Genomic DNA, 11,433 nt, shown 5'->3' with positions numbered 1-11,433 from the left:
GTCTCCACTTGCCTATGTTCATTCATTCATTCAACAAATATATATTGAGCCCTATTTTGTGCTTGGTATTTTGCTAGATGCTTCTCATACAACACTTGACAATACTCATGGAGCCTCCAGTTTCCTTCCTAAGAGAGTGATAAGTGCCATAATGCAGTGAGTTATAGGGTGCTGTGGGAACTCATATGAGAGGCATATTACCTGGATGGGAAGTGTGGACAGGGAAGGCTTCCTGGAGGAAACGGCGCCTAACTTGCGATCTGCATTATCTGGCCAAGAAAAAAGGTGGAAAGATAGTTCCAAGCAGAAAGGAAAAGCTGGGCTGTCTGAGAATTTAAAATAAGTTTGTCAAGGCTGGAGCTTAGGCTGGGAGAGGAGCAGTAGAGAAAAATAAAACTGGGGGTGGGAGGTGGTAAGCATTTGTAGAGTCTCATGAATCATGTGAAGGAATTTGAAATCTTCCTGAAGGAGGAAGCCACCGAATGGTTATAAGCAGGGAAGTGACATGATCAGATTATTTTAGAAACATTCCCTTGACTGCCCTGTGGAAAGGGAGTCAAAATGGAGCAAGGCTGGAGACAGGAAGCTAGTGAAGAGGTTGGTGCAATGCCCCAGGGGAGAGGGGAGGGAGAATTGAATGATGATGGTTGAGTGGGAATAAAGAAAAAGTGGCCAGTTTGAGAAAGAAATAAGGGAGAACTGAAAAACTTGAAAATTGATTGATTTGAAGACGGAGGGAGAGAGAGAAGAATTTCATCCAAGTTTCAGCCTAGGACACCTGTGTTGTTGATGAACATATTCGCTGAGATAGAGGAGAAGTTTGCTGTGGATTTGCTGTGGAGGGGAAGGGGTACATTAGGAATTCAATTTGGGGCATATGGCATTTGCGGTCCCTTTGAGGCATCAAGCAGATATGTCCAGTAGACATCAGGACATAAGTTTTTCATTCATTCATTTGATAAATATTTATTCAGTCCCTATTATGTGCCAATTATTGTTCTAAGAGATGGGGATACATCAGGGAGCAAACAGACAAAGAGCCACACCCCCAGGGAGTTTACATTTGAATGAAAGAAAATAGACAATGAACCAAAAACATAATAAGTAAATATATCCTAATTTAGAAGTGAATAATGGATATAGTAAGAAGAAAAAGGGAAAGTAGAGTGAGGAGGACCAGAAGTGCCGGCTATGTGGGGGCACTCAGAGGAGAGATTTGGGTGGAGATGGAGACTTGAAAGTCATAAACAGGTAGATGTAACTGAGACCAGGGAAAAGCATCAGTAGAGAGGGAGAGGCTACAGAAAGCGAGGAAAGAACGATTTTAAGAGCCTAAGATCCCTGAGGAGGCAGGATGGGACGGGACCCAAATAGAGCGACTGACTTTCTACAGGAAGATGATCCCCTTTTACGAGGAAAAAGAAAGTAGCGGTAAGATATGGGGCAGGTGCAGGAAAACTAATAGACTTATTGAAGGAGAATTTGAGGAATTCTCATCTCAAGGTTTCAGTCTTTTCTACAAATTATTAAAAGAGTATCTACTAATATTGAGGGTGGAGCTGGCAGAGTTAGGAACTTGAGGTTTGAAATGAAAGTGATGGGCAATAAAAGAAGGAGGGTTGATTGAGAATATACAGGATGTCCAGGCAGATTTGAAGGCCCTTTGAGGCTTCCTCCAGGGAGACTGTGCTAGATTCTCCAGTCTGGGTTAATCTGAACCACAGCAGAGCACTTACCACTCTATGTGTTAATTTCATTTACCCTTGTGTATCTCCCACTACTGGGAGCTCCTTGAAGCTAGGGAACAGGTCTGTTTTGTCAATGCCCAATTTCTGACATACAGTAAATGTTCAATAGAAATTTGTTGAATGAAAGCACACACACATACATGAATAATAGTTAAAGGGCTGGTATATCTAGGGAACAAGGGAGACATCACCAGGGTGACCCTAGGTAGGTTTGCCTGGGACAGTACAAATTCCCACCTATTATTCTGGCATAATTATTAATAGCACCCTATTTTAACTCACAAAATGTTCTAGTTTGAATGATAAATGATATGGTCACTCTATTGATTATATAAGCCTTACATGTTAAGAAGAAATTTGAGGAAGAAGTAGGATCTGATTTTTCCTGTTTATAAAAATGAAATAAGCAAGCAGGAAATCACTCCTTTCATCCCACTGAATAAATGGTTCCTATATGTTGTCTTTACAACTTATCTGAGACCCCTCTAAGGAGGTATCATTCAGTTGAAAAAACTAGAACTTCAGCTATTATGACATGGACTGAATGACTGTCCCACTAAAACCTTGAGAATGCTTCACACTTCTAAACTAAGAAATTCAGGAGAAAATTTGGAGCAATGGATATGATGCAAAGTTAGGAACACAAGTTTGCAGCCTTCGAAATTAATCTTGCCCTTCAGATGGCTCAGCTTCATGCGTTATAAATCTCCACAATCTCTACACAATAAATTAATTCTTTTCAACATCTGCCATTGTTTCCTCTACGTTAGAAATATGATATTTGGATCAAAATAAGTTGTGTAATGTTATCCACAAGTGGCAACGGCTTGGGAGACCTGATAAATCAAAGGATAATTGTTTAAAGAATAGATAATTCAAAACAGGAAGCACAGGACCATTAGCATACTCACAATAACCATGGTAAAAATTCAAATGGAACAGTCAGAGCTCCTCTTACAAGTTATCGTATTACTGAAATTTTACTAGCATTATTGGAATTTTACTGGCAAATTCAGTTCAAACTATAGGCCAGTGGTTCTCAACCCTGCCTGCACACTAGAGTCATCTGGGAAGCTTTTTAAAAATAAAAGTGTTTGCCCCATCCCTCAAAAACTCTGTCTAATTATCCTGGACCTGGTCTTGGACATCTGTGTGTTTCAAAAGCCTCCCTCGTAGTTCAATTGTATGGTCAGGGTTGAGAATCTTTGCTATGGCTACAGGTGGACACCATCTGCTAATCATTAATTTTCCCAAATGTCATGGAAATGCCTCTCAATAAAAAGCAGTCATTGAATTTGGCTGCATTAGTCATTCTCATTACAAGATGGAATTTGAGGACGCTATTTGAAACATCATTCCTTGTGTATTCTCGACAAGTTGTATTTAGAAGTTTCTCTTTTCTCCTCTTTAGTACTTAAAACTTTTATTTGAGTTGTCTTTTGCTTACAAAGTTCAAGATGAATCTTGAATTTTCAACCTCATCAAAATCAAGAAGAGCAGTCTTGAGAAGATGTGTAGTCACCTCCCTATGGAATGTTCCACTAGAGAATTGCGGATTTCTCTTCATCTTCCTTGAAACTACATTTCTAATCCCATAGTATTAGGTACTACATTTAAAATGCCTCTTTTCCATTCTTGTGTTCTTTTCTAATGTCTTTCATTTTTTGCCATTTTAAGTAACTCACCTATTCATTCATTCACTTAACACGTATTTATTGAGTCTACTACATGCCACGTGCTATGAAAGACACTCAAGATTCAATGGCCACCACAAACAGACACAGTTCTCCATTTCAGAGAACTTGTAGTGAAATGAGACAACATAACTCAAATATCATCCAAATAGTTGGAAAGCTGTGTCGTGATAAGTAGCGAAAGCAGAAGTTCATGGTGCTATGCGGATATACTATGAGAAATTTGACATAATCGGGAAATTGGGGAAAGCTTCTGAAGGGAGTATCAGCTGAATAAAATCTGAAGGATGAACAGGGCTTAAAGTATTGGGAAATTTTCAGGTATTACAGGATCTGAAAAAAGTAGTAACTATTTTAACTTAATTAGAGAGAAACCATGAGGGTTTTGCATGTTGCATGATCTGGGAAGCCCCTGATAAAGAAGTTACATCAAAATTAATAGTAAGTTTGGAGATCGCAACCCTACTAACTTTCTACTTTGTCTTATATTTTTGTGACGTTCAGCTACTTATCAATAGACACAACGCTGCAGCGGCTGGAATCACATTCCTTCTACAATTTGAGTAAAATGACTCACATGTAAGTACAATGAAAAGTGCAGCATAGACCCCACCCACAACCACTTCTGACTGATAATTCGGGGACTCCAGATAGCAATAATAGCTGGTTTCTAAATCATGGGTCAAAATTCTGTTTATGATTAAATTCTTAACTTGTTCTCACTCTCAGTTTATGTTAATCCATCCTAATTTTCACTTCCATGGTTGGAAGTTAAAGACAAAATTAGAAGTCCTCTCTGTGAATTGTCATTTCATTCTCTTACTAATGTGACAGCAGATTTTATTGGTGTGGATGTTGATGAGTCAATAAATATTTACTGACTATCTACTTGATTCCAGGGCCCATGCAAGATTCTGCAAAGCTAACATTTTTTCCTCAATTAGGAAAGATAAATGTAGCTTTGTGATATTAGATCAGGAATGGGGTTAAGAGGTCTGGCTTTGGAGTTGGTGAGAGTTGGGTTTGAACCCTGGTGTCTCTGCCTACACACTAGCTAACCTCGGACAAGTCATGGAATCTTTCCTAGCCTCAGTTTCCTCATTTGTAAAATAAGGGTAATAAGAGTCCCAACGTCATATGGTTATTATAAATATTAATGATATAATGCATGTAAGCACTTAGCACAATGCCTAGCACAAAAAAAGTCAATTCACTTCAAAATAATTACTCTGTTTTTATTTCTCTAGTACATTACAACCTATAAAAAGTTTTACATAATCATATTACAACTTTTTAAGCAGCCATGTATTACAAAATATTAATTATTTCTTGATGAAGAAACAAAAATACCTAGCATTGAGGCTGGCCCCGTGGCGTAGTGGTTAAGTTCAGGATGCTCCACTTTGGCTGCCTGGGTTCGTGAGTGTGGATCCTGGGCACAGGCCTACACTCCTCATCAGCCATGCTGTGGTGGCAACCCACATACAAAATAGAGGACTGGCACAGGTGTTAGCTCAGGGCGAGTCTTCCTCAAGCGAAAAAAAAAAAAAGAAGAGGAAGATTGGCAACAGATGATAGTTCAGGGTTAATCTTCCTCAGCAAAAAAAAAATACCTATCATCTACAAATACTTAGTTTGTTCTAGACATTATGCTAAACATTTTATGTACTTTATTTATTTAACCTTATTGAGCTCTCAGAAAGCAACGCTGTGAAGTAGAGATTATTATTTCTATTATTTGTATAAGAAAAACATAAATGCAGAGAGGCTAAATATGTTTTCCTAGGTCACACGGTTACTAAGGAATAGGGCCAGAATTTTTACTCCATAAATGTCTGACTCAAATATTCTTTCCCTATGCACTATATTATGCTGCCTTCAAGAATACTGACACCCAGAAATTTGCTTCCAGCTATGGTAGGCTAGCTTACGTTATCAGATCAACCACCAGTCTGAGAATAACAGAGGAAGCTGATGAAAAAAAAAATCTGTTTGAAGGTATTTGAGTGTTATGAAGGCATCAAGAACTTGAGGGGTAAGAAGAAATCCCAAAACAACATCTGGGTGTTTTCGCCTTGAGATATTTGCTGAATCGTGAGCAACAGCTGAGAGGCTCAGGGGCTGCTCAGAGGTTTAGGCAGTCTCATAGGGCTAGGGAAATAAAAATTGGAGTTCAGGGTTTATGAAGGAGGATGGCTTCTAGTAAACACCCTGGAATTTTAGCTGGGATCCCCAAAGAGCTTCATCCTAGAAGAATGGGATAATGGGAAATAGATCAGCCCTCACAAATACTAAACCCTAGCTTTGAATCAATAAAAAATAACCAAGCATACAAAATAAAAACAACAAGAATTTATGGAAAAAAAAAATAAAGACAAGAAAACGGACAACAGAAAAAATATCCACAGGAGATTCACATATTGGAATTATCAGACACAGACTTTAAAATGACTATAATTAATACATTCAAAAATTTAAATGGCAAGATAGACAATTTCAGAATAGAACTGGAAACTATTTGTTAAAAGGATCAAATGGAAACTCTAGAACTTAAAAATTAAATAAAGTAAAATCTAAATGTATGAGTTCAACAACAGATTACACACAGCTCAAATGAGAATTAGTAACCTACAAGATAGGTCAGAAGAATATATCTGAAGCCTGAAGCATGGAGAGTAAAAGAAAATCAGAAATATATGGCACAGTAAAAAGTCTAGCATACCTATAATTGGACCCCAAGAAAAAGAAGAGAAAAAGAATGGAAGAAGCAATATTTGAAGAGAATTTTACAAAACTCATATGAGACATCAAGTCACACATGTAAAAAGTACTGCAAACCCCAACAGGATAAATGCAAAGAAAACCACATTAAGGCACATCATAGTAAAAGTGCTAAAAATTAAAGACAAAGAGATAATCATAAAAAGCAGCCAGAGGAAAAAAGTACATAATACTTTCAATATAATACTTCTCAACAGAAATGATAGAACCCATAAAGCAATGGGAAGATGTCTACAAAGAGCAAAACAGTGAAAATAACAACAGCAAATATCTGCCATCCCAACAAAAAGATTCTTCAAAATTGAAGGCGGGGACCAGCCCGGTGGCTAGTGGTTAAGTTCATACACTCTGCTTTGGTGGCCTGGGATTCGCAGGTTCGGATCCCGGGCACGGACCGACGCACCGCTTATCAAGCCGTGCTTTGGCGGCGTCTCTTATAAAGTAGAGGAAGATGGGCAAGGATGGTAGCCCAGGGCCAATCTTCCTCAGCAAAAAAGAGGAGGATTGGCAACAGATGTTAGCTCAGGGCTAATCTTCCTCAAAAAAAAAAAATATTGTAGGCAAAAGAAAGACATTTCAAGCAAACAAAAAATGAGAGAATCTATCACCATTAGGCTCATATTAAAGAAACTGCTAAAGGGAATTTTTAAGGCAAAAGAAAAATGATCCCATATGGTAGCGCAGAGGTAGAGGAGGAAATGAAAGGCAACAGAAAAGGTAAATACAAATGAACTTTGCTGCACAAAACAAAACAAAAAAATGCCTTATGGGTTTAAAATACAGGCAATCCTTGCTCTGCGTGATAGTGCAGGATCATAACTCTGTGCATGCTGAAACTGTGCAAAGTGATCTGAATAATCAATGGAAATATTGTTTTGTGACTTTTAAAAATTTTTGTCAAAATATTAAAATCTCTCTTACTGTTAGTTATAAGTGTATAGGAAATGGAAAAAAATAGTAGAACTAATATTTATTTAGCATACTATAATTTTAAACATTAGAAACATTTAGAAATAAGATGTTTTATTTCTTTATAAAAAACTTATCAAGAGCAGTTTGAGTAGTACTTGCCTTTTTCTCTTTGTTGTTGCTTACAAGAGAGCATCTTTTCAACGTTTTTCTCTTTGTTGTTGCTTACAAGAGAACATCTTTTCAATGACTTGGCAAATTGTCCTACTTCTCTCTAGGTCTGGATCAGCTTCTAAAATTTAATCCTTTGCTCTTTCAATGTCGTAAAATATTTCTGAGTTCCTTTAATGTGAATTTTTTTACCACATCATTTCTTTTGGGACAGCCTCATCCTTTTATTCACAACCACTTTTCTCCTTTTTGTCAATAATTTACCTTCACTAAGTTCCTCTGCTTGAACACCTAGAGTCTCTCAAATGGTGGCAATATTAACGTTGCCATGGTCAGCTATTTCTTTTATGACTTCATTTACATTTGATTTAGATTTCACTTCCAGCATTATCTCATTTTGTTTCTTTGTTGCATTTACATCTCTGTTGGTCAATTCCCTCTTTCAATTATCCACTTTTATAAAATGTCATGTAAGTTTATCACTGGGAGACCTGGAAGCAACACAACTGCATGCTTGATTGTTTCTGCGTGAACTGAATAACATGCTCAGTGACCAATCACCGTGACTTTGAAAGAAGTGGTATAATTGGTCACCTATCATGACGTGCATCTGTTATTTACATAGTGATGCATGGACTGAACAGCCTGCAGCAAAGTTTGTATTTTATGTAATTACAGTTAATATCTTGTGATAACTGAAACGAACTATTTTGTCAGGAACAGTTATTATTTAAATTTAACTAAATAATGGTAACTGAATTTCATGCGTATTGGAACCATGAAAAGCAAGGTTTGCCTATATACATAGAGTTAAAATACACGGTAGCAAATAAACAAAGGATGGAAGGGTTGCAAATGGTGTTAAAGTGTTTTAAGGTCATTGAATAGTCTGGGAAATGGTAAAAGTACTAACTTATATTAGACTTTTATAAATCATGAATAAATGTTTTAATCCATAGAGTAACAACTAAAATAATTGTAAAAGAATGAATAACTAATAAGCTAATAGTAGTGAAGAGTGGAATAATAAAAATGAATTAATATAAAAAGCATAAGAATTTAGAAGAAATAAAGAACTTCTGGAACAAATAGTAGATTTAACCCCAAATAATCAGTATTTACATTAAATGCATTAAATGTAGAAGGACTAAACACTCCAATTAAAATACAAAGATTTCTAGGTTGGTTAACTGTTTGCTGCAGATAGATAGTTGCTGTTGTTACTCCTGTTAATAATGGGTCCCAAATACTGAATGTCTTTTACGGGCAACCACTCTGTCAATAGTGCTTCACATACACTGTTCTGCTTAATTTCTCTAAGCCTCAGTTTTCACTATGTAAAATGAAGATGGTAATACATACCTCACCAGGCTCTTGCCCAAGTTTACTCAGCTAAGAAATTTCAGAGTCAGAATTTGAAACCAAGAGTGTCTGCCTCCAAGCCAATGCAAAGCCATAATACCTCTTTAATTAGAAGCAGAAATATTAAAGAAAATGCTACCCTCAAAAGGATGTTTTTACTTTTATGTGGATTTTTTTTTAATCACAAGAAAATAAAAATTCTACAACTGGGTAGGTCAAATGTGTGATGTCTGGCAGACAGTGTGATAAGACCTATTTTGGCTGACTCACTAAATTGAGTCAGGATTAATTAGAGGTTTCAAGACCACCAGTCTTAGCCCCATCATTAAAAAAAATCATGAAAGTAGCTATATGCATCTTCCAAGCAATTTAGAAAATCACTTTTATAGTGTTCTATTTCTAGTGGAAAATCTACTGATAAATTTTCCTCGGCCTGCTTCAAAAATCTGAACATTTATAAACTCTCCTTGAATTAACATCTATTATTTTTTAATTCCTCAATAAATTAAAAGATGCATTAAATTGTGAATATCACCTTTCAGTTACAGATTTCTTTTTCCCGGTTACAAAATGGACTGTTAGTAGTAAGATACTTCATTGATAATTATCAAAGTAAAATAATTATGACTTCTCCCTTTGAAAAGCCTTGATAATGTAGGAAATAACTTATAGATTATTACTGCAAAGTGAGTCCAAGTCTAAAAATCAGGACTTTAGAAGCTAAAGATCTAATATATACCAAGGGCTTTGACAGACTTGATACTTTTTGACCCAATAATTCCACTTCTATAAATTTTCCCTAAGAAAATAAACAGAGGAGTCAGAAAAAGTTAGCATAGAAAGCCATTTGTCTCAGAGTTAATTTATAATAGCACACATTTGGAAACTACTCAAATGCTTAGCTAGGAGAATGGTTTAATATGAAATACTGTAGAACCATTAGAAATCTGTAGCCATGGACTATCTAATCCCAGAGGAAATGCATTTGACATAATGCTATTTGAAAAAAACAAGAGGCACCTGCAGAGAGAAAAAAATTTATTTTCTTTGGATCATGGGTTGTGAGAGATTTCATATTTTTTGATGTGAATGTGTTTAAAAGTTTTTACAATGTATATGTATTATCTTTATAGTCAGATGAAATAAACTTCTTTAAAATTAAGGGTTCCTTCGACATGCATTAATTTTGAAATTAATACTTGATGTTAAAATTCCTGGGTGATTTACTATGTGATAAAAGCTGTCATAAAATGTTATTTTGCAATTAATTTACCTAATTCTTAGTCCCAGTTTTCACTTTGGCACTGTCAGCATTTGAAGTATTTAAAGTAACAAAATTATGGCCTTGTCAGTATATACACATCTTGTTTTCAAAGTAGTTAAATAATTAGTAACTACTTCTCTACACCTCCAGGAACACTCGGTTAAGTTGTGCATAATAGATGTCCAATAATTATTCATTTAATTTTAATTAATCTCTCCCCACTCCACTCACTAGAATGAGCTGACCTAGTTTAAGTCAGAGAGGCTTGCCTCCCATTTTTTTGAACTACATGTCACTTAAAAGCAGACTAGAAAACAATTTAAAATCAAATCGAAGTAAGAGTTGAAAAGGAGTTGGGGACTGGCTAAGAGCTAAGTTTTGGGCTAATATTCTTGTTTCATTTCTTGTCTTGAATATCGTCTTATACATTACTGCATTTGTATTTCTTAAAAGTCCAACTATGCTGACTAGGCCAGCTTCACTTCTCTTCAGATACCTCATTCTAACTCACCCTGTGCGAGTCTGAAGCTTTCTCATCTCCCTTGGCCCCATCCAACTTTGCAGGTGAAATGCCAACTCTGCTTCATTGTTGCCCTCAATTCATTTCCCAGGTTGGCGTGCTTTTCACTCACGAACTAGGGGTGTCTAGAGTGTAGGCAAATATCTCTAAGGCTGAGGATCACAGTCAAATGCCATGATCTAATGCCTGTTGAATAATTGAGGTGGGAGGGGGGGCACAGGACAATCGAAGGAAATCAGTAGTTGTCGAGTTCCTTAATAGAAGGATTTAAGCCTTCATTTCCCTTCTTTTTGCCCCTCTCTCCCCAACCTGAGAACTCCCTTCTCTTGCCTTGCTGATCTCCCATATTCTTCGGGGTTTAGGCTGGGATACTAAAAGCCTGCCTCAATGCCAGGTGTTTTGAGCAAGCCGATTTCTCTGTTCTTGGCTCTTATTGAGAATTAGCAAATCTTTCTCAGAAGAAGAAAACATCCCAGAATCTAGACGTGTGATTAAATGAATCTAATGTATGCTAAATTATTAATTTTCTGGTTTGTGCAAACACTGCACACTGGCGTCAGTGTTATACTTTTCATTTAAATGTCCATTTTATTTGAAATCCAGTGAAGGGAAATTAAGCAATAATGAATATTTAAATTTCTTTTTAGTTCTGACAGATGATCTCCTTTAAAAATCGTTTAAAAAAAAAAAAAGCTGTATTTGAAGTTAAAAGTCCTAGGTTAAGGCCCAAAGTTGCCTCTAACTGTGTAACAGGAGATCAGTCACTTAACCTTGCTAAACGTGTCTCCATTGTTTTATCTGCCACATGAGGATATTACCTACTTCACTTAAGTCAATTCTCTCATTCCTTCACTGGTAGAACTGTTCTGAGTGATAAGAAGTATGCTCAATCCCTTTTTACCTTAATCTTGCAATTTTACCTTAATCTTACCAAATCTTACCTTTTCTCATCAATAAGCTTCAAGATCCTCAAATATTTCACTG

At 36.4% G+C, this 11,433-nt stretch overlaps 1 protein-coding gene across 1 annotated transcript in view; it reads left to right on the top strand.

Moving 5' to 3' along the window:
* The first annotated feature begins 205 nt into the window (after positions 1–205).
* TSHR (thyroid stimulating hormone receptor) overlaps positions 206–11,433 on the top strand; it is a 63,646-nt gene continuing 52,418 nt past the window's right edge. Inside the window, exons 1-2 of the mRNA XM_087447772.1 lie at positions 206–285; positions 3,947–4,021. Of these exons, the coding sequence (XP_087303898.1) occupies positions 206–285; positions 3,947–4,021 (155 nt within the window). The remainder of the gene's footprint in view (positions 286–3,946; positions 4,022–11,433) is intronic.

This window comes from Ceratotherium simum, chromosome 24 (genome assembly GCF_057802395.1).
Source record: "Ceratotherium simum simum isolate JZ-2026a chromosome 24, ASM5780239v1, whole genome shotgun sequence".
Classification (NCBI taxonomy): domain Eukaryota; kingdom Metazoa; phylum Chordata; class Mammalia; order Perissodactyla; family Rhinocerotidae; genus Ceratotherium; species Ceratotherium simum.
Note: the sequence above shows the minus strand (reverse complement) of the source record. Positions and strands in the feature narration are given on the sequence as shown.